The 24,950-nt window shown below is 33.9% G+C and overlaps 2 protein-coding genes across 3 annotated transcripts; both read right to left on the bottom strand.

The window, feature by feature from the left end:
• Positions 1-4,962: 4,962 nt before the first annotated feature.
• LOC123602535 (putative olfactory receptor 56B2) lies at positions 4,963-6,115 on the bottom strand. 2 transcript variants are annotated; one of them, XM_045487022.1, is made up of 2 exons: positions 6,097-6,115; positions 4,963-5,900 (listed from the first exon to the last, which is right to left on the bottom strand). In XM_045487022.1, exons 1-2 carry the CDS (start codon positions 6,113-6,115, stop codon positions 4,963-4,965), a joined length of 957 nt encoding a protein of 318 aa, XP_045342978.1. The 2 variants fall into 2 exon arrangements, with proteins under 2 accessions (XP_045342978.1, XP_045342977.1); XM_045487021.1 differs by lacking the exon at positions 6,097-6,115 and having other exon boundaries at positions 4,963-5,919.
• A 14,046-nt stretch (positions 6,116-20,161) lies between these two features.
• On the bottom strand, positions 20,162-21,127 carry LOC123602534 (olfactory receptor 52N4-like). The gene has a single exon (XM_045487020.1). The coding sequence runs from the start codon at positions 21,125-21,127 to the stop codon at positions 20,162-20,164; it is 966 nt and encodes a 321-aa protein (XP_045342976.1).
• Between the last annotated feature and the right edge of the window lie 3,823 nt (positions 21,128-24,950).

Below are 24,950 nucleotides of genomic sequence, written 5' to 3'. Positions count from 1 at the left end.
AAATGAGCAAAAGCATACAAACCCATAAACTGAGTTTAAGAAATCTGTCTGTGATAGTACTTGTGCTCCATTCTTAAGAATATATTTCTTCTATGAGATAAATATTTATTTTCCTTGTGTTTCCTTTTGATAGTTCTAGTGGTGATTACTCTAATGGTTTTAATATTACCTGAGAGATTTCAGTCCACCTTCAATACATTTGCCAAATTCTCAGTAAAAGCTCCAAGTTAATACCATGTAATATAGTAATAACCACAAATCATAGCACATCTTTTCCATAACAATTTAAATGATTTAAATACATTAGAACTTAATTTTTCTGCAAGGAAAATGTACAGGTATATTGAAGTAGTAGCATTAACACACAAATATAGCTGTTTATAAGGTAAACTTTTTTATCATCTATTGTCTGTTTTCATTTTCAAACTCCATAGACAATAAGCATGTTTCCTCACTGGATGGTCCTTATTTTACAACCCTGAGTGTTCTCTCACTATGACAGAGGTTTCCTCCAAGTAGGTTTTGCTATCTAGAATGGAAGAAGCATAGTGACAAATAAATCTCTCTAGGAATGAAGCAAGTAAATTAGATTCTCATTCCAAGACAATGGGATGACAGGTGAAAAGCAAGAATGTTCTGACCATGACTGAAAACTAGTCTCTAGCTCTTCATTTCTACTGGTCATGGGGATGATTCATATCTCACTTCTGCTACAACAGGGCCAGTGATTCCTGTTTGGTTAGGGAGATAACATACATATTCATAATCGTGAGGGAAAATTACACTGAATGGTACTCTGAGAATTGAGGAAATGAACATTGTAAAGAAAATCCAAACATTTATGGCATTAATGCCTTCAAATTGATGGATGGAACCAAACCTGTGTTTGTGAATTTATAATAATCAATTCATATATCCTCAAAGCCTGGCTCCTATTTATCTCAGTACTGACAAGTTTATTCAATCCTGTCACTAGTCTCACTTTTGATGTCCTTTAGTACCTTAGTTTCTCTGTAGAAGACAGATGAATGAAATCTGGTCCAAGTGTTGAGGTAAAAAACGTCCTGATGCTATGTATATGCGCAACCCTCCACCTCTAAATCTCTTGATGTCTGTACTACTGAATTGAATCTTTAAATAACAATGTTGTTATGTCTCCCAAGGGTATATTGCACCCTATTAGAGACACAGACACTGGTATAGGAGTCAAACTAACCCTTACTGAAGTAGAAAAAGAGAAGCTTTACGTTCTTACCACTTATGAGATGGTGCACAAATAAGAGAATAATTTAATATGCATGTATATTGGTGTACTTGTGTGTGAAGAATTATGCATGGGGGGGGTGAGAATGAGACAGAAAATTTTAATGAAAGTTTGTAATTTTAATATTCATTGAGAATTTCGTTTCTTTTAGTGTCAAGTTCTTCAGGACACAAGTTGAAAGCATTTAAATTTTTCACAAAGTTTCAATCACCATCACACACATTTATGTGTTCTTTAATTGTTTATTTCACCTTAAAGTGACAATGTAAATGAATATTATGGAATTGTAGAAATTCAGGCTCAGGTTTATTACGCCTACATATTAGGACAAGAATATTTTGATGCTGCAATAAATAATAAAAATTTGAGATACTAATGATGGTGATAATAGCAATTATAAAATGTAATATCTGATTTTATTTTTATGACTTTTATTAGATAATGAGTAATGCTTATATATTTTTTGATGGAAAAAACTAAAATGAGTTTGGAATAGATAAACGAAACTCATACTCTATAATGTAGAGGTAACTTCTAATACATTTCTTAATATACTTTTGCTATATATGTTTTTGAAAAAAGTTTGGATAATACCATATTAAAATAAATTCTGCCATTTTCAATTGACATTATATAAGAATCACATTCAAAATAGGATTATTCATTAATATTATGATTATATAACATTACATAATATGTATTTACATAATTTTTAAACCATTTCCTACTCTTATACATATTTCTTTATTTTGCTGGAAATGATCAACAAATACATATGTAGAGAACATTTTTAGCACCTTTTTCATTTAATCTTTTCTTTTCGAGGGGCGAAATTCACATACCATAAAATTACCCAGTTAAACTGTTTGAAAATGTACAATTGGGTGGATTAAAGTACATTCTCAATGCTGTGCAAGTATTAGCACTTTATAATTCCAAAATATTTCTGTTACCTCAGAAGAAAATTCCATAACCATTAGTCATTCCCTATTCTCCTGTCTCTCTTGCCCCTGACAATAACTAATACACTCTCTGATTCAATAGATCACCTATTTTGGACATCCAATAACAGTAGTCATGAAACATGTAAATTTTATGTTTAACTTTTTTCATGTAGCATAATGTTTTCAAAGTTCATCTCTATAATTGCATGTATCAGTATTTCATCCTTTTTATGGATAAATAATAATGCCTTGTGGATGAATATGTCTCACCTGTTCATTCATTAGGCAGCTGATGAACATAGGGTTCTTTTGATACTAAGGGTTTGAACTGATTAGTCATATGGTTAGTTGTTTTCAACTTTTTGAGTAATTTTTGAACTGTCTTAACATCTCCTGTATGATTTTATATTCCCATCAGCAATGTGTGAGTACACCAATATTTCCACAAAATCTCTGACACTGACTAATTGAAAAGAATTAAAGCCATTTTTGTGAGAACAAACTGAGGGCTGATGGGGGGTGGGAGGGAGGGGAGGGTGGGTGATGGGTATTGAAGAGGGCGTCTTTTGGGATGAGCACTGGATGTTGTATAGAAACCAATTTGACAATAAATTTCATATATTAAAAAAAATAAAGCCATTTTTGATCAGATTATTTATTGTTTTGGTGTTGAGTTATATAAGTTCTTTATACATTTTAGATATTACCCTGATTTATATATCATTTGAAAATATTTTTTCCCATTCAGTAGGTTGCCTTTTTGTTTTGTTGATGGTTTTCTTTAGTCTGTGAAAGACTATTTTGGTTCATTTGTGGTTTTGTTTCACTTGCTTAAGAACATATCTAGAAAAAAGTTGCTAAGACCAATGCCAAAGAAATTGCTGCATATGTTTTCTTCTAGAAGTTTTATGATTTCAGGTCTCACAGGTCTTTAATCCATTTTAAGTTTATTGTGTGTAGGGTGTAAGATAGTGGTCCAGTTTTATTCTTTTGCATGTAGCTGTCCAGTTTTCCAAACACCATCTTTTGAAGAGACTATATTTTCCCCATTGAATATTCTTGCCTTCTCTGTTATAGATTCATTGACCATATAAGCATGGGTTACATTCTGGGTTCTCTATTCTGTTCCATTGATCCCTGTGTCTATTTTTGTGCCAGTGCCATATTGTTTTGATTACTACAGCTTTGTAGCATATCCTGAAATCTGATACCTCCAGCTTTGTTCTGCCTTCTCAAAATCACTTTGTTAGCTTAGGTCTTTTGTGGTTTCATACAAATTTTAGGATTATTTGTTTTAGTTCTGTGAAAAATGTTGGTATTTTGATAGGCATTGGATTGAATCTATAGATTGCTTTAGGTAGTATGGACATTTTAACAATATTGGTTCTTCCAAACTATAAGTATGGAATATCTTTCCATTTGTTTGTATCATCTTCAATTTCTTTCATTAGTGTCTTATAATTTTCAAAGTACAAGATACTAAAAAAAAAACCTCTGGTGGGAGTGCAAATTGGTACAGCCACTGGGGAAAACACTATGGTGGTTCCTCAAAAAATTAAAAATAGAATTACCATATAATTCAGTAATTCCACATCTAAGTATTTACTCAAAGAAAATGAAAACACAAATTCAAAAACATATATATGCACCCCTGTGTCTTTTTGCCATAATATTTACAATGGCCAAGATATGGAAGCAACCCAAGTGTCCATAGATGAATGGAGAAAGAACATGTAGTATATATATACAATGAAATATTACTTGCCATAAAAAAGAATGAGCTCTTTCAATTTGCAACAACATGGAAGGACCTAGAGGGTATAATGTTAAGAGCAATGTCAGCCAGAGAAAAATAAATACCATATGATTTCACTTATATGTGGAATTTAAGAAACAAAACAAATGAACTAACAAAGAAAATGGAGACAAGCAAGCAAACAAACAAAAATCCAGACTCTTAAATACGGAGAACAAATTGTTTGCCAGAGGAAGGTAAGGGAGGAGGGGGTAGGGGAAATAGATAAAGGAGATTAAGAGTGCACTTATCGTGATGATAACTGAATAATGTGTTCAATCATTATATTGTACACCTGAGACTAATATAACACTGTATGTTAATTATACTTCAACAACAACAACAACAACAACAACAAAGAATTAAGGCCAATTTAGAGGATATAGTGCTATCTTGTGGTTTTGATTTGAATTCGTCTAATGACTAATGATGTTGAGCATTCCTTCATGTGCTTGAAGGAAATTGCACATCTTCTTTACAGAAATGTCTATTCAAGTCCTTTGCTAATTTTAAAAGATATGAGACACATTAGAAAGCATATATACAAACGGCATAAATTGGTACTATGTTATTACTAAGCAAATTAATATGCATGGACTAAACTCTTCCATTAAAAAGAAGAGACTGGCATATATCTGCCTTAGCCACCTCTACTCAACATTGTCTAGAAGTTCTAGCCAGGGCAAGTAGGTAGGAAAATGAGATGCATATTGCACTTGTCCCTTGGAATCCTTGAGACAATCAGCATCATTGTGTTATGGCGAAAAACTTTTCTGACTACCAAGATTTCAAATATTAGTATCACCCCTTTTTGTGAAGTTTCACTTTCACCACAGTTTCCTTATACTAACTGAAGTTGCCAGTGTACATGTTCCTTAGTTCTTCCGCCATGTGTAATGATTGGGTAATATGATGGATAAATATGTGGGAGAATTATCTAAGTGAGCCCATTCTCAGGGTTAGTTCTCCTTGTCCATCTTCAGAACCTTATACAAGCCCTGCCTAAGCTCCCTGTTCTTGAGTGCATACACCATGGGGTTGAGGGCAGGAGGAATGACATTGTGCAATACATTGAGGAGAACTGGGACAAGGGGAAGCGTCATTGCTGCATTATGGGTGATGGAAATGACAACAATGACTGTGTAAAAGAACAAAATGAGGATGAGGTGGGAAGTGCAGGTACTTAGGGCTTTGGAAGCAGCTTCTGCTGAGTTCAGCTTTAGCACCGAGTGAAGTATCAAAGCATATGATAAAAAAATCAAAGCCAGGTCACTCCCCATCAGTGTCCATGCCAGAAGTAGCTGGTAGATGCTGTTGATTGTCCTGTCATCACAGGATAAGCTAGTGACTCCAAGATTAGAACACAGGCAGTGCTCAATTTGGTTCTGTGAGCAGTAGTGTCTCTGAGCAGCCAACACAGGCACTGGGATGGTAGCCAGGCTGTTTCTAAGTGCCATGAACACAGTTGCCTTGACCACAAAAGAATCAGTAACTATTGCTGGATAGCGTAGTGGTTTGCAAATGGCTATGTATCTATCTATAGCCATACAGACAAAGATACCTGATTCCATGGCTACAAAACAATGTATGACATACATCTGAGCAAAACACTCAGGGAGACTGATGGCCTTGGCACTGAACCATAAGATGGCCAAAATCTTGGGCATGATGGTGGTAGCCAGTCCCATGTCGACAACAGCCAGGACACCTAGGAAAAAGTACATAGGCTGATGCAGTGTGGCCTCCTGATTGATGATGATCAGGATAAGGATGTTGGCAGTGAGAGCTAAGAGATAGAGCAGAGCCAGGGGCAGGGAGAGCCAGTGCTGCCAGGTGTGAATGCCTGGGAATCCCATCAGAATGAACTCAGAGACCTGGAACTTAGAAATGTTGGAATCTCCAGGATGCTGGAACATCCTTCACTAAGGGAAGAAAACATTCAAAGTTACTGTACTTAATATCACAAACACTGTAAGTATTTGAAAAGGAGTAACCTGGGTTCATGAGATTAAAAGGGGTATTCATCTTCATTATTCTCATTTCAGTACTAACATTTGTGCGATATTATTACAAAACTGGAATGTTGGTAACACATTTCAAATTAGGAGTCATTCAATCATCACAAATACTCTATAAAGCAAGTTGTAAGATTTCAACTCTCTGATAATTGAGGAATAGAACAGTATAGCAATAGGGTCTTGCTTATTATCTTCCATATTATGTCATGGAAGCTTGATAAAAAGAAAACCATCTCATGTCATAGCCTGGTCTTTAAGTTTGACTTTGCTGGTAGATTGCTTTCTTTGTAGACCAAATGCAAGTCTCAGAGTAGAGATTTTCATGCATGGAGTCTTCTCAGATGACAGATAAGGTTATAGAATATTATTTATATGTCATTAAAATATATGAGTTCAGTTAGCATATCAATTTTATAAGCAGTAAAGTGATGTCCAGTATGCTACTTACCCAAGTCCATGCAACCATAAGTATGGGTTTCCAACATGGGTTGGAAATCTCAGTATTTTCAAACCAGTTCTTTCTGGTTTTGTGTAACTTTCCCCTTTTGGACATAGTTTTGCTTCTTAAGTAGTCCAGACAGTCACATTATACTTAATAAAGCAGAAGTGAAAACAAAAACAAAACTGACAAACTAATGAGTATGGGATCAATATTTTATTCAGAAGTTCTGATAAGATCAAATTACTCTCTATATAAGACATTTCTTTGATATAGTATTTTACGAATATTTTGTATTTAAAATGAAAGGAGATTACATTGTGTGTTCTTTCAAAATGTGTGCTATTTATTTATTTCTTCTTAAGGATTGCATATATTAAGGATACAATATAAATAAAGAGTATTTAAAAATAATTGTGCCTTAAAATGATAGTACGTACAGAAAGGCAGTGTTAATATAGTCTTGGTGGATATATTCACCTAATCCAGATAATGGCATTCTATACTCTTTTCAACATAATGAACTAATTAAATGATATAAGACATAACTATTAGTTTTTAATTGTTAAGAAAACATAGCAATATTTTTAACAAATATGCCAAATTTCAAGTTAAGAATTAAGAATACTTGAGATCAAAATGAAGAGATAAATGTAATCAAAGTTTTTAAAATTTCAAACTGATGCTATAGTAGTTTAGATATATACTACATAGGTTAAAAGCTCTAGTGTTTATGGTTTGGCATTTTAACACCCAAACCTGAACAGTGAAATAGCTTTGGGCATGCTATTTTGGGTACTGACAGTGAGATTCCTTCATCAGTTCAGAGCAATGGAATAATTTCAACTTCACTTAAAAGAACAAACAGAAAGACTGTTTCTAACTTCCCAAAGAAGGAGCAATAATGCGTGTCAGTGTCTAGTTCATTAAGTTAATATACATATCTCCCAAAGAAAGCAAAAGCAAGGGGAGGCTTAGTCGGTTAAGCATTTCACTTTGGCTCTGGTCATGATTTCACGGTTGATGAGCTCGAACCCTGCGACGGGCTCTGTGCTGACAGCTCAGAACCTGGAGCCTTCTCCCTCTCTGTCTGCACCCCCCGCCCCCGCTCCTGCTCTGTCTCTCTCTGTCTTTCTCTCTCTCTCAAAAAAAAAAAAAAATTCTGTCTCCTTCTCTCTCTGCACCCCCCGCCCCCGCTCCTGCTCTCTCTCTCTCTCTCTCAAAAAAAAAAAAAAAAATAATAATAATAATAAACATTAATTTTAAAAAAAAAGAAAGCAAAGACATGGTATTTGTGTAATTTATATCATTTATAATGCCTGGCACTTAATATACACTCAGTACATATTTGTTATATGAAAGAATACTGGAGGAGGATTAAGCAGTTTATATGCCCATGATTCTTGAATTATTCATGAGGAGGTTTGAGTTGTTAACAGACATAGTGACATATTCACGTATGTTAAAAATGTAAGGGGCGCCTGGGTGACTCAGTCGGTTAAGCGTCCGACTTCGGCTCAGGTCACCATCTCGCGGTATGTGAGTTCGAGCCCTGCATTGGACTCTGTGCTGACTGCTCAGAGCCTGGAGCCTGTTTCAGATTCTGTGTCTCCCTCTCTGTCTGACCCTCCCCCGTTCATGCTCTGTCTCTCTCTGTCTCAAAAATAAACGTTAAAAAAAAAATTAAAAAAAATGTAAAGGAATGATGTAAGGGAAAATGTAATGGAGAATGTTAAAAAATGTAAGGGAGAAGCAAATCAAAACAATATAGAGTTAGAAAAGAATAATGGATATTTTATCAAAACAAAAATAAAATAATGGATATTGCCATGAAAAAGACAATTCATATACATCGATAAATACAATAATTATTAGAGTACATTTGCAGATTACAGGAGGAATTTTCAAATTAATTTTTTTTTAAAAACTTGTATTATTTCTAAGGGGCACTAAAAGTACAAAGTTGGAAAGTAAATGTATAGAAAGAATCAAGTATTCTTAAACAAAACAATATAATAACATCAGTATCAGCTATTTTTAAAGCATTAATGGAGTTAAAAATAACAATTATGCAGTGATGTATGGGACAATTTATAGGATAATATAATATTTGTGACTCACCTGAATCTGAACACTGAACCATAACTTGTAAGAAATTCAAGTAGAAAATTACAAATTTAAAGTTAGGGTGAGAAATGTGAAAATATATTTCTTGAAACAAATATGTAAACAATAATTGGTAATGATATAAGTCTGATAACAGTATTAACAATTTTGTACCCAAGAGGGTTTAATTATAAACCTACATGCAAAAATAGGAGATTACAGACTATTTTAAGTACACAATATACATCATGTTATGGGCCATAAATGAGAAATAACAAAAAATTCTTATAGAGACAAAAGAATACATACATTTGGAAATATTTAGGAACAGTATGAACTTATAAATGTAACAAATATAATATAATAATAGAAATCATAAAAAGGAAAGAATAGAAAGATAATGATGAACTTAAATCTTTGGGAATATGGTTAATACATTTGTAAATTTAATAAGCATTAATAAATCTGTAACTTCAAATGTATACATTACAAAACAAAAAAGTGTCTATGAAGTGATAAAGTAATCAAATAATATAAGGCATTACAGCAACTAATTTCAAATTAAACAAAGAAAACAATAAAAATAAGAGAGCAAAGTAGTGGAACTGGAAAAATGTAGTAAGAAGTCTCAAAAAATGAAAGCTATTATTTAAAAAGTGTCGTAAAATAGACACAATCTTGGGCATAGGGAAGGGGAGGGGAAATATAGGCTTCCAGTTATGGAATGAATAAGTCACAGGGATGAAAAGCACACTACAGGAAATCTATTCAGTGGTGTTGTAATCATGTCATATGGTGACAGATGGTAGCTAGCTACACTTGTGTGAACACAGCATAACATAAAGACTTTCAAATCACTTTGTTGTACCCCTGAAACTAATGTAACATGTATGTTAACTATATTTTAATTAGAAATAGACACAATCTGGGTTACCTGGATGGTTCAGTCGGTTAAGCATCTGACTTCGGCTCAGGTCACAATCTTGTGGTTTATGAGTTCGAGCCCTGCGTCAGACTCTGTGCTGACAGTTCAGAGCCTGGAGCCTGCTTCGGATTCTGTGTCTCCCTCTCTCTCTCTCTCTCTGTCCCTAATTCTACTTGTGCTCTCTCACTGTCAAAAATAAATAAAAACATTTAAAAAATAAACACAATCTAAGAAATTATTCAGCAGAAAACAAAAACTCAAAGTTGAGACATGGCATTTGGAAAAACTGTTTTCAAATATTAAAGAATATAGTGGTATACTTTATGAATCAAAACTGGACAGTCAGGAACTGTGCAATATTTTAAAGAGCGTAAAACTTACTATAATTGACTGAATAGATAAATAAATTGAAACAGAAGTTGGAAATGTGTAAAATATCAGAATAATATGCCAAAGGATCTAATATTAACTCTTAAATTATATCTTAAAATTTACTTCTTAGAAGATATAATTACTATCCTCTGAAGTTATTCAAGGAATTATAAAAAGAGGAAAACTTTAAAGCTGCTAGAATAAGACAGTTTCAAACCGGAAAATACCTTGCAAAAAGAAATGTTTTAGGACTATTTTGATTATAAATATCTAATATTTGCAAATCTAATTATGCAACATGTAAAATATATCTATCATACACAACCAAATATAGTTTATCATTAGAGATATATTATTTATAATTCATGACATTAAAACATATTATTTTAGAAATGTATGTACAGGGGCAGGGAATATATAGGATATATCTGTACACCTTCTGCTCAATTTTCTTTTATTGTGGTGTAACCCAAATTACATGAAATTTATTATCTTAACTATTTTTAAGTGTACAGTTCAATGACATTAAATACATTCCCATTGTGTGCAACTATCACCACTACCCGTTCCCATAATTCTTTTCATCTTGTAAAATTGATATTCTATAACTATTAAACATTCTCTCTTCCCTCAATCACCTGGCCACCACCATTACCCTGTCTTTATTGTTTTTGACTACTGAGTATCTCATATAAGTAGAATCAAACAGTATTTGTCTTTTTCTGACTGGTTTATTTCATTCAAAATAATGTCCTCAAGGTCAATCCATATTGTAGCCTATTGCAGAATTTCCTCCCTTTTCAAGGTTGAGTAATATTCCATCACACACACACACACACACACACACACACACATGCACACACATGTGTGCCACATTTTGTTTATCCATTCACTGGTTGATGGCCTCTTGGGTTGCTTCTATATTTTAGCTATTGTGCATAATTCTGCTACATACATGGATTTATAAATATGTCTGAGACCTTACTTTCAATTTGATTAAGTATATATCCAGAAGTGGAATTGCTGGATCATATGGTAATTCTTTTTTTTTTTTTAATTTCTTTTTGACCCACTGCCTTCTGCTCAATTTTGCTTTGAACCTAGTTGGTCTAAAACATAAATGCTATTAATGTTTTTAAAAATTAAAGGAAAATAAATATAGGTCAGGTAGGCCAGAGAAGTATTTGATTTTATCTATTTATAATTTTAAAAAATCAACTTAAACTTAACAGGTATTTAAAAAAGAACTTTTGTAATATGGTAAGTATTGTCTAACAAAGATCATTTATTTAATCAATAGGACAGAGATGCCCACTATCTCAGTTCACATTCATCAATATATTAGAGATCCAAAGGCTAATGTGTTAGTAAAACACAAAAAATTACTTTGAGTAATGTATTCTTTTTTTTTTTTTTTTTTTTTGCATTTGCATTGACTTGGTGGGTTTAAGTTTTTATTTTAATTCCAGTTAGTGAACCCACAGTGCAATGTGTTCTTACTGTGGATTATGTTTATTTATTTACTGACTTGTGCTAAAACTTAATATTTCTGGCCAGACATTTAAGAATAGCTGAGTGTCTTTTCAGTTACAGGGCTTCCTACTGAAAGCTACACACCCGAATGTATTGTTCTTAGAGTTCAGAAAACCTTCAAATATTTTGAGTGAAATGTAGCTCTATGTGGCCCCAATGAACTCGGAAAATTACCTTAGCCTCTAGGATCCTCTCTTCTAACCATGAAATAAGATAATTCATTTCTAGCTCCTGGGTTTGTATTAACAATTAAATTCTGTTAAAATCCTTGCAAAATAGAAGGAGAATTAATATTTATGAGGTCAGTTTAAATGAGGCCATTGGATGGCTCTTTCCTTACTCAGGACAGTAGCCATCAAGGCTTAATACCATGATTATTAGGAGACTGAAAGCTAAGAGAAACAGGAGTATAAATATGTTACAGAAACCCAAAGGAAAGTGATGACTTCTGATACAGCCAACTAAATCTTGAGTTTGGAAATTTTTCTCAAGAATCGTAAGATACATAACATCTAATAAAAGAAAATTGACAAAACAGTGAATATGATTCTAAACAATGTCAGTACTAATATACTATAATATTTTTTTTTTACATATTACAGCATAGTGGTTATGGAAATTCCATCATTTTGTCCTATCAAGTTTGGTTAAATTTTCCAGGATTCATGTTAATTTGGCACCAAGTGATTTCATGATTTCTATAGAATCACTGGAGATTATTATACAGTTATGCTTATCACAGATGGGTCCTTCTTTTCTGTAGAAGACATCCCCATATCTCTGCAGAAGATGAAAAGATTGGCTTTGTCCCCAACTATGTACTTACTGTGGGTGTGCTGTATTTGACTTATCTTAAGTAATGGCCTTCAGGATAACCAGAGATGGGATACCAGTACTGAAGATGAACTTCAGGGTTTTATGATCAGTGGAGAGAAACTCAGTGGCCTGTTCTGTGGCGAGAAAGCCAATTCCCTAGGGCTGGTAAGTCCCAAGTCAGTCTGAAGTCAGTCAAATCCAGCAATGTAATTAGGAACAAGTATTGAAATCACATCATTTAACCAACACCCTAATCTGGGTTTGATGTAGCTAAGCTTTTATTACATACAGACATAAATGTATTTAAATATCTACATTTTAGCATAGCTTTCTCTTTAAAGGAAGCCTTTGTAAGTTTTTTTTTCCTTCATGCAAGCCAGTATCAGAACTACTTTATCTATTTCACAAAAAAAATAGCAAACACTTGTCTAGTACTTCTTGTATGCCATAAGATATTCTAAACATGTTACATATATTAAAAAATTAATTCTCATAAGACCTCCATGAAGTTCATTACTATTATTTGCCCACTGTATACATGAGTAAACTGATGTGCATAAATGTAAAGAAACTGGCCTGTCGTCATACAGTTAGAATGTGGTGGAACTAAACTTTGAATCCAAGTGCTCACTACTTCCCATTCATCCTGTATACACAAAAAAACAACCCCAACACTAGATTAAAATCTCTATTAGTCATCTTCACCTATTCTCAGGCCTATTCCAAATTCTATTTCTATATCAAAATGTTTCTTTAACCACGAGCATATTTCCCTTCTTAACAAAACCAGCAGTACTAAATTTTAAGACATTTCCCCCTTTATCATCAGCTCATCCTCTTCTATTTATTTATTTATTTATTTATTTATTTATTATATGAAATTTATTGTCAAATTGGTTTCCATACAACACCCAGTGCTCATCCCAAAAGGTGCCCTCCTCAATACCCATCACCCACCCTCACCTCCCTCCCACCCCCCATCAACCCTCAGTTTGTTCTCAGTTTTTAACAGTCTCTTATGCTTTGGCTCTCTCCCACTCTAACCTCTTTTTTTTTTTTTTTTTTCTTTTTTCCTCCCCCTCCCCCATGGGTTCCTGTTAAGTTTCTCAGGATCCACATAAGAGTGAAACCATATGGTATCTGTCTTTCTCTGTATGGCTTATTTCACTTAGCATCACACTCTCCAGTTCCATCCACGTTGCTACAAAAGGCCATATTTCATTTTTTCTCATTGCCACGTAGTATTCCATTGTGTATATAAACCACAATTTCTTTATCCATTCATCAACTGATGGACATTTAGGCTCTTTCCATAATTTGGCTATTGTTGAGAGTGCTGCTATGAACATTGGGGTACAAGTGCCCCTATGCATCAGTACTCCTGTATCCCTTGGATAAATTCCTAGCAGTGCTATTGCTGGGTCATAGGGTAGGTCTATTTTTAATTTTCTGAGGAACCTCCACACTGCTTTCCAGAGCGGCTGCACCAATTTGCATTCCCACCAACAGTGCAAGAGGGTTCCCGTTTCTCCACATCCTCTCCAGCATCTATAGTCTCCTGATTTGTTCATTTTGGCCACTCTGACTGGCGTGAGGTGATACCTGAGTGTGGTTTTGATTTGTATTTCCCTGATAAGGAGCGACGCTGAACATCTTTTCATGTGCCTGTTGGCCATCCGGATGTCTTCTTTAGAGAAGTGTCTATTCATGTTTTCTGCCCATGTCTTCACTGGGTTATTTGTTTTTCAGGTGTGGAGTTTGGTGAGCTCTTTATAGATTTTGGATACTAGCCCTTTGTCCGATATGTCATTTGCAAATATCTTTTCCCATTCCGTTGGTTGCCTTTTAGTTTTGTTGGTTGTTTCCTTTGCTGTGCAGAAGCTTTTTATCTTCATAAGGTCCCAGTAATTCACTTTTGCTTTTAATTCCCTTGCCTTTGGGGATGTGTCGAGTAAGAGATTGCTACGGCTGAGGTCAGAGAGGTCTTTTCCTGCTTTCTCCTCTAAGGTTTTGATGGTTTCCTGTCTCACATTCAGGTCCTTTATCCATTTTGAGTTTATTTTTGTGAATGGTGTGAGAAAGTGGTCTAGTTTCAACCTTCTGCATGTTCCTGTCCAGTTCTCCCAGCACCATTTGTTAAAGAGGCTGTCTTTTTTCCATTGGATGTTCTTTCCTGCTTTGTCAAAGATGAGTTGGCCATACGTTTGTGGGTCTAGTTCTGGGGTTTCTATTCTATTCCATTGGTTTATGTGTCTGTTTTTGTGCCATCATCCTCTTCATAGTTGTACAATTTCTGAGTACAAATGCTCACCTTATCCAAATCTGTGCCTTGAATATGGAGCCAGATACGTGATACTTTGTAGATTTTGACTTTATAGGTTTTCAAAAAAGTCCATGTGCTCTCGCAAAATTGAATATTCTATTGTTGTGATTATGTATAAAATGTAAGTATAGACGATCCATTCATTTACTTACAAAAGTACCCACATTTAATGAGTATTTAGAAACTTTAACCATGTTCAGACATTTTCATTTGCTGGAAATTTTAAGCAATGAACCAAAGATCTTGAGTTTGAAGAAATTATTGTCTATCAAAGGTGAAAGTCACATTATTAATATAGTATAATAATATAATAACCTATATAACACAACACAATTAATATAGTATTATGTACATTTCTGTGTTATAAAAGAGCATGTAGAAGCAAGCAATTATAGAAGCATCAATTATACATGTGATAAATAATAAAAAGGGCAGAATACATAAATTTTGAGGTGGACTTTAGAGGGTGAGCAGGAGCACTCCAAAAAGGTAAAAGAGAAAAATAAGCATATTTCAAACACAAGGATTTGTGTATTCAGGAAGTAGGGTAAGATACACAGTGGTAATATGCAAGTTTGTTTAAGACACAGGGGAACTTTCAAATTAAGTTTCTGGGCAAGATGTTAGTTTTATTTTCTCGAGATGATACCAGTTAAGAGTTAAATAAAAAAAAAACTAATAAGTATATAAGATAATGAGAAGAATGCTACATTTTAGAAGGTGTTCTACAAATAAACCAGAGGGTGAGAGGAGAGAAAGAAGAAGGTAACATTTTCTGTAAATTAAACTGACTTCTTACCGAAGTCACAAGCACAGCCCGTTTTTCACCCCTCTCCACCAGTCCGCCTGCCACAGCGGAAGAGATTGCTCCTCTTCCTGTTATTGCCTCCAGATGTGCTCCTGGTCTCAGATACTTATCTCAGTATCTCAGATACTCACTTTTTATTGTTTATTTTTTGCCTTTGGGGGTCTGCATTTCAACTTTTACTGCTTTCTCCCTCAAACATTTAAATATGTTTAATTCTCAATCATTAGGAAGAAACTAATAGTCTCATTTGCTTCATAGATAATATTTTTATAAGTGTTGTTGTTTTCTTCTCTTTGTACCTATTGTTAATTCTACTGTAATACAGCTTCTTGTCATTAAACTTCCTTACTAATGAAATCCTCATAGAGACCGCAGCTAATGGTCTGTCAATATTCACACTCTTAGACCTATAAATTTGTACAGTCGCCTGTCTAATATCTTGGGCTTAGCTCTCTTGCTTTGGTCAATGAGACAGTAGAAAACTAGATATAATTATAGGCTTGCAAAAATGCATATACTTTTCACCTCCTCTCTTGGAACCTGACCAGTAACATGTTACAAATGAAGGAGCTTTCCAGCTTGAAAGGATTTATGACCCATGTGGTAGAAGTGAGTCTCAAATGAGGCTGTCCCCCAGTCAGTCTCAACTCATCCAGCCAGCTGACTGCTGGATACATGAACAAACCCAGCTAGGATCAGCAAGATAATTCTAATGTAAATTAACACAAGTCTCCAGGTGAGTCCTTGGCTCATGGACAAAACTAATTTTTTATTGTGTGCCTCTGAAGTTTTATGGTTGCTTGTTATACAATTTTACTGTGACAGACTATATTTGACTCAGTCCTTCATCAGGAAACACTGCCTTCTTGGGAAGGCAGTCGGTGGCTTCCCTGGGTGGCTCAGTCGGTTAGCAACCGACTACGGCTGAGATTATGATCTCACAGTCTGTGAGTTCGAGCCCCATGTTGGGCTCTGTGCTAACAGTTAGGAGCCTGGACCCTGTTTCTGATTCCGTGTCTCCCTCTCTCTCTTCCCCTACCCTACTTGTGTTCTGTCTCTCTCTCTCTCTCAAAAGTAAATAAACATTAAAAAAGAAAGAAAGAAAGAAAGAAAACACTGCCTTCCTTTTACTCAGAGCTGTAATACACCAATAATTCTTTTCACATCCCTATTCATTCCTTTCAAGAAAGTTGGATGGTCTTTTATTCTAATGCCCACTCTTTAAGTATTATTGTTCTTCAGAATTTGGACTGAAGTTTCTTTTCCTAAATTCCCTTTTGATAATCTCATCAATGCATTTATTTCTTTATTCAACTAATATGTTTTGAATGTTGTGTGTATGCACATGCACCTGAGCCATGCCTATAGTTACTGTGCTGAATAAGAAGAACAATGTTCCTGCCCTCACGAAAAATTTGGGTAGAGAAAAAAATCAATTTTAAAAAAGCATATAAATAAGAATTTTTATGGATCTCGATGATATAGTAACTGGAGAAACCCCTTTACTAACATTGGACCTTAAACCTGACACATATGAATGAAAAAGCCATGAATAACATGATTAACAAGTATGAACAAAGAAGAGATACAGAACCCTACAACAAAGAGAAAACACACATCTATTAATGAGACCACAAGATATGTACACATAAATCAACATATATTGGGTTCCAATGTCTCAGTCCTCTCAAAATTTACATCAATAAAAATATTATCTGACTATAACAGAAGAAAACTAGAACTTAATAAGAGAGGACAGTTTGGCCAGAATCTAAAATATATGCTACTTGATACCTTGTAGGGAGAAAAAGAAATTTCATAAAAACAAATTATATTTAAAGAATTTCACGATAAAATGTGGATGACATATGCAAAAACTATATCCAAATAAGTTCTCCTTTTTTTATTTTTAACTTCTATCAAAAAGAAAAAAAAACATTTTAACCATAACAAATCCGATATTTTATACAGAAATACAGATGAAGAACAAGTGAATTAAGTCAAAAACTAAAATAATCAGGACAGGACAGAATTTAATGCAATAAAAACAGGAAACAAAACTATAAAAAATATTGAAGATTAATGAAAAAAACTTATTCTAAAAATATTAATATAGATACATTTCTTATATATCTGAGTGAGAGAAAAATTATAAGTAAGATGCAAAGAAACCAAATTTGGGCCCTAAAAGCATAAGAACCAAATAGCATGCACTCTTTAAATACTTTTTACATTTTAAGCACTATATGCTAACATATTTGAAAACAAAAAATAACGGAAGAGAACTAAAAAATTAAACAGGGCAAAATTAAAGACAATTAATACCATATTCAAACCCTTTCAATCCACTCCATTCCCCCCAACAAGTAAATAATGCTGTAGGCCCAGATTGTTTCTGTTCACAGCAGAAGAGCAAATTTCAAGTGATAGATAATTTTTTAATTATGCAAAGTATACCAGAAAATGGTAAAATAAGAAAAGATATACAATTCATTTTGCCAAGCACTTACAATGTTAATTTCAAAGACATGTACTTTATAGAGATGATATGAAGAAACAAAATTATAGGCACAGTTTCTTCATTATTTATAACAAAAATTGTAAGTAAAAGATTAGTTAACCAATAATAGTGTATTAAAACTATGTAATAAACAAGAAATGTTTATCTCAGTGATACATAAGTGATTTGATGCAGCTAATTGATATACCTCACCATATTAAAAAAGAAACAAAGATCATATAATTATCTTAATATTTATAGAAGTTATAGAAAGTGATTTTTATGGTTCTATACCAGTTTATCATAAAAACAAGTAAAAAAAAAAAAAAGAGAACTTCCTGGCTTAACGAAAGATGCATACAAACAACCCCAGCTTGTATCATATTCAACAGAGACTCCATGCTACTAACATCAAGAACTACTACTGAGTTTTCACATCAGCAAATACGAATAAGGTATTTTATCAATTTCAGTAAACTCAGTCATCTGGAACACATTTCTTGTAGTGTGATGTTTCATTTGTGACCTGTGGTAATAAAATAAGCACTCTGTTTGTATGGGAAAAAAAAGAGCAAGGAAAAAAAAAGATATCCTATGTCACCCCATGAAACTAGCGGTTGTAAAGAGTGTTCAGCAAAAGTGGAGAAAAACATGACATTTTTAATGATTCTAAAATTAAAAATATATACATATTTCAAAACAGCAGGAATAAATAAATTAAATATATATATATATATATACTTTTGGGAGGTAAATGAGAATTTATATGGGACCAAAGAATTGCAATTCAGGGAGCACAGATTCAGGTAGAAACCCAAATAGTGTTCCTGCTTGTAGAGTAAAAGCAAGAAGTTTTTTTATGGGGGAAAAAAAGGAGCAAATACATGAATTGAAGAACAGAAAGAAAAGCTTTTCCAAGGGTGTGAACAAGTTAAGCTACTCTGGGGTATACACATACAATATTTCTGAGAGGTAATGTTAAATGAGATTACAGAATGACCTATTCAATTTACTTTGGAAGGCAATGATAAAATCACCAAAACTAATTCCAGGTGATGGTTAGAAAGACAAACTATAGGGAAAGTGGTTTTGAGAAGAGAAAGTGAATGTTGACAATTTCTTTTATAGAAGGCTTGCTGTTACAGTGAGAAGTGAAAAGATGATACATGGAGAATAATTATATTTTGAGGGGTGGGGCAGATGCTTTGCAGGATTTTATAATGGGAGCAGTATAGGAAACTTGACATAATTAAATAAAACTTAATGAGTACCCATAAATTGAGTCACTGGAAGAAATGTGTATTCTTGTTACTTGGATAGGGAGAAATTAAATGAATGAATTTACTCTGCATTATATTTAATTGGCATTATTTCTGTGAAATTCATGTAAAATTACTACTTTTTGGTCTATCCGCTAGTTATAAATTTGTAAGAACATGAAGATGAAAAACAGTGTGAATTTTATTTCATGAATTTCATTCTTGAATGGAAAGAAGACAAAATAAGTAACTTTTGTTCTTTCCTAATCCTGTGCTCATAAAATAATGCACACCATTAGCCTTCTTAATTTGGCTAACAGGTATTTCCACCTCTCCACACTATTATTGAAGCCCATTTTGAAAAGAACTGCATATCCCACCAGTCTGTAAGGAAACAGTTTTGTTTGGGACACGCTAGGAGAGATGTGGTTAGGTGCCTAAGTTATTTCCAAATTAAAAATATAGAGGCTGAAACCTCATTAAACTAATGACCTTATGAACATTTCATAGATTCTCTGTCAGGAAAACAACATTGAGAAAATAGAGGAATTTTGGTAATGATGACAAAAATACAGCAATTCATTTAAAATATAGCAAATAAAGTAACAATATATTTTCAAACTGGAAATTCCAATCACTATTTGGAAATTGGACAAACTGGCATCTGGTTGTAGATGATTGCCTTCCATCAAACATCCATCAAAGCTGATTTCATGTCCCTCAGTTGTCTCATTATGTTTTTGTGGAAACCTGATTAATGATGAGACCAGTCCTTCACAGAGGAAGATGAAAACACATAGAAAATGTTGTGGGCATGACAGTGATATTAGGATTCTGAAGACACTGAGTGAGAATGAGATACTCAACACCCTCCGTTTTCTTGACCCAAATGGTACTTTCAGGAAGGCATTATTAGATCCTGACAAAACAACCAACAGAAGTATTTCTTTTATTCTATTTCCTCCTGTAGACTCCCTTCCCTTTCTCTTCTCTTCCTTTTTTCCCCCCTTTGCTTCTCTTCTACTTCACTCCTCCTTCCTTCCCTTACAAATATCCCTTTCATATGCTGTGGGATTTGATGTCCTTAGAACTTGAAAAGATCCTTATGACACAGTCTCGTATCTGCTTGGTTTTCACTCCATAGACAATAGGGTTCATAGTGGGAGGCAGGAGCAGATAAATATTGGCCACAATGATGTGGCAAGATGGAGGGATTGTGTGGCCCCCAAAGCGGTGGGAAAAGAAACAGAAGAAGGCTGGACTGTAGGAGAAAACGATGGCACAGATGTGGGCAGTGCAGGTGCTGAAGGCCTTCTGCCGAGCATCTGCTGAGGAGAGGCTGACTACTGCCCGGAGGATCATGGTGTAGGAGATTGTTATGCACAGGATGTCAAAGCCCCCAATCAGGAGGGCAACCATCAGACCATAGATGACATTGACCTTGATATTTCCACAGGATAACTTGGCTACAGACATATGGTCACAGTAGGTATGGTGTAGTATATTCCCTCTACAGTAGGGTAGCCTCTTGATGATGAAAGTTAAAGGAATGACAAGCAGCACCACTCTCAGCAAAGTAGCAAGCCCAACCTTTGCAATGACAGGATTGGTAAGGATAGTTGAGTAGCGCAGAGGATAGCAGATGGCCACATAACGGTCCAGCGCCATAAGCATGAGTACCCCAGATTCCATCCCTGTTGAGGTATAGATGAAGAACATCTGGACTAGGCATTCATTAAAATTGATTTCCTTAAAGTGGAACCAGAAGATGCAGAGAGCTTTAGGGATTGTAGTAGTGCACATGACAAGATCAGTTAGGGAAAGCATAGCCAAGAAATAGTACATGGTCCTGTGCAGGGAGTCCTCATAGCGGATGAGGTAGAGGAGCCCACAATTCCCTACCACTGCCACAGCATACATGGAGCAGAATGGGAAGGAAATCCACATATGCACATCCTCCAGTCCTGGGATCCCATTAAGAATGAATGAGGCTGGGGTCAGGTCTGTTTGGTTTAACATTAGCATGATCACGTTACTGTAATCATTAAACAGCTTATAGATTTTTGTGCGTTTCTGTTTTTTTATTGTTTGCTGATCCTCCAAGATAGGGGAAAAATTCTTTTAAAAAAGAAGAGAAATTTTAGCCATACTTTCTCTCTCACTCTCCCTTTCTCTTTCTGTCAAGTGTGCATTTTAATATCAACCAAATATCGCCAACATGAGAGAATACTGAAACATAGTTCAAACCCAGAGTGTGTTTATCATTAATTCATTAATTTAATGATACATTCAAAATGAATATTTAGCACTCACTGGTTTCCAGATTTTGTGACATATATTGTGTCTTCACTATTTTGAAACAAAAAGGAATAGATTCAATATTCATAAATTCAATACTCAAATTTATAATGAATGATAATTATATTATGATCTTTCTCATGATGTTTTGTTAGCATATGTTATTTAAACGTTAATTACTATGCATATCTCCCTTTGAGTGTTTTCTTAGGGAGAAGTTCATTGATCATTTCTCCAATGAACTAACAGATATGGTAACAATGTTTTTGTTGTTGTCATTACCCTTATTGGGTTATATTTATGCTATACTAAATACTATTCCAAGAACTTCACAAATATTAACTCATTTAATCCTCACTACAAGTCCAGGATGTATTTTTATTAATCTGCACTTTACAGTTGAATACATTGAGGCACTATTTAGATGATGCTTCTTCATGTCTGAGTTGCTGGCATGCAATATCAAATTCCTTTTGAGAATACTTTATTGTCTACGGCCATACCACCCTGAATATGCCCAATCTCGTCTGATAATACTTTATTTTTCTTAGTATTTGATGTAGATATCTCAAAAAATTTAACTTATTTTCAGAATTGTAAAACATTTTACTATCATTACTTGATAGTTAAACACTATCAATGTTAGTTCATCCCACACCATCTGTCTGTTTCTGGGAAGTCTTTGTCCTGCTTCACCGAAATAGTTTTTTTCTCAGTTAGACACATAATTCTCATCTAGAAATTCCTCTTCACCTACTGTTTGTGTCATATTGCTATTTGTAAATCTGATTTTTCTTCTTTCTATTTCCTGGACTGCATGAAAAACTTTTTTGGAGGAGTATCAATGTCTGAATATGGTTTAGTCTATTCATCATTTTGCTGGATTTAAAATTGGATTAAATGCTATTCCCCGCCACCCCCAGTTTTTCTAAAACATTTCTATATGGATCTCCTAGCTTCTAGTGAGATATTAAGAGGTGCATTCCAGTTCTTGATCTTGTACATGAACTATTTCCCGCTGGCATTTTTTTAAAATTATTTTTATGTTTTGGGGCCCTGAATTACTTAAGAACATATAAAATTTTTGTGCTTTGAAGTTAAATGGTGATGATAGAAGGGTATTGTGCTTGTGTATGTCTAATTGTCGAGGCATTTAATGGGGTTCTGACACTGGAAATCTAACACCTTTGACTTTTGAAATTTACTTAACTTCTAATAATTTATTCCCAATATTTTTTCCTGTTATTTTCTACACACTTTTTAGTCAGATATTGGTTCTTCTGAATTATTCTTTTTTTTCTTTCTTTTTTCTTTTTTTGCTAATTAAAATTGTTCAGGCTGAATCTACTTAATCCACTTTCTAAAAGTGTTCTGGAAGTGTTATATAGCCCAAATATATTGTTTTGGTTGTTGTTGTATAATATTACAAATTTCCAACTTCCTATTTTTCTCTGATTAGTGTGAATGTATAAAAATTATGTACATATATATACATAAACATATGTATACCTACATATATTAAAATTATATATGTATACAGATATATGCATATTTATTTTACTTCTCATCTATTATTTCTGTAACCTTTAAGTTTAATAAATTATTTTTATAGCCTACTTCATTTTTTATCTTTCATTTTGGAAGTGTTTCTCAATTGTCTTAAATTTTGACTTAATTCACACCTAATATGGAGTCTTTAGAAAGCTGATTTGAAACTCCAGGTGATAATTGAGTGTCAGAAATTGGTAATATTTATTTTGAATCTTCTGTAAGGACCTCTTTGCTTCATTGTTGACATCCTTAGTTGTCATTGTTTATAGGTCTTTTCTCAGGGACTTGTAATATTTCTAAAAGAATCTATCAATCTACTTCCTGGAATGAAAATTTTATTGTTTGCCAGCATTCTTGGAGTTGAATAGAAGGACAGTGCAGATGTCACACTTAAATATGAATGTTGGATTAAACCCTCACATATTTTATAATGCTGCAGCCTTGGACTTTATCACACCTCACATATATGCATTGATAGGACTTGTTATTTTCTTCCCAGAATAAACTTCTGGTCATCCTAAAAGGATAGCTAACACTGCTTAGTATAGTGGATAAATCAGAGATATCAAGTTGTTCCTTATTCTGTTTTTCTACCTACACCCCTTTTTAATCTTTATTTATTCACACTGAATGATGAGAGATTAGGTACTGCAAAAAAGGAACTTCCTTTTTTAGAAATAGCAAAGCAATCTAGGATGAGTATGTTATTGAGTGTTTTACCTCATTTGATTATTATAGATATAAGATAACCTTTATATATATAGATGATATAGATACAGATAGATATAGATATATGTTTTTATTTAAAATCCAGGTAGTTAGCATATAATGTAATATTAGTTTGAGTAGAATTTAGTGATTCATCACTTACATACAATACCCAGTGCTCATCACAAGTACCCTCCGTAGTACCCATTACCTGTTTAACTCATCCCTCCGGCCCCTTCCCCTCTGGTATCCATCTATAGTTAAGAGTCTGTTTCTTGGTTTTCCTCTCTCTTCTCCCCTACCGTGTTCATCTGTTTTGTTTCTTAAATTCCACATATGAGTGAAATCATATTGTATTTGTCTTCCTCAGACTGACTTATTTCACTTATTTGACCAGTATATGTCAAATTATCACAAGTTGTTGAAAAATAAGATCACTACTTGTTTATTCATCTAATACATTTGAACAGTAAACTCTTAATTCTATGTATACATGCAGTAGAAGCAAGTAGAAAATTTAGGGAAAGCACACATACCCATAAACTGGGAATAGGAATTATATCTCAGAGATCACTTGTGCTCTATTTTTAAGAACATTATCCTAAATATGAGGTAAATACCATATTTATGGCCCTTGTGTTTCCTTTTTATAACTCTAGTGTCAATGAATAAAACTAGCTTTATTATTACATGAGAAGTTAGGGTACTATCTTCTACACATTTGCAAAACTCTGAAAGATTCATCAAGTTTTTGCCAAGTAATGGTATTAACCACAAATTAAATTACTTCTCCCAAATAAATTTAACATTATTTTCATACATTATAACTTAATTTTTCTGAAAGGAAAATGGGCTCCTATTATGCTATAGATGGGCAGGTTATACTGAAGTAGTAACATCAACACTTGTAAAGTACATTTTTATATCATCTGTTGCCTATTTTCATTCCCCAAACCCATAGATAATAAATTAATTCCCTCACTATACTTTTCTCAATTTAAATAAAACAATTTTTTCTCTCAATATGATGGAGGGTTCCTCCAAATATGTTTTTCTATCTGGAATGGAAGAACCATAATTACAAGTAAATCTCTTTAAAAATGAAGCAAGGAAATTAGGATCTCATTCTGAGAACAAGGGGAGGGCAGGTTAACAGCAAGAGTGTTCTGACCATGGACGAGAACTGTTCTCTTACTCTCTGCCATTTCTTCTTGTCATGGGGGTGATTCATACCTGAAGAGGACCAGTGACCCCTATTTGGTGAGGAAGATAACACAGATATTCATAATCG

The sequence above is a fragment of the Leopardus geoffroyi genome, chromosome D1 (assembly GCF_018350155.1).
Source record: "Leopardus geoffroyi isolate Oge1 chromosome D1, O.geoffroyi_Oge1_pat1.0, whole genome shotgun sequence".
Classification (NCBI taxonomy): Eukaryota; Metazoa; Chordata; class Mammalia; order Carnivora; family Felidae; genus Leopardus; species Leopardus geoffroyi.
Note: the sequence above shows the minus strand (reverse complement) of the source record. Positions and strands in the feature narration are given on the sequence as shown.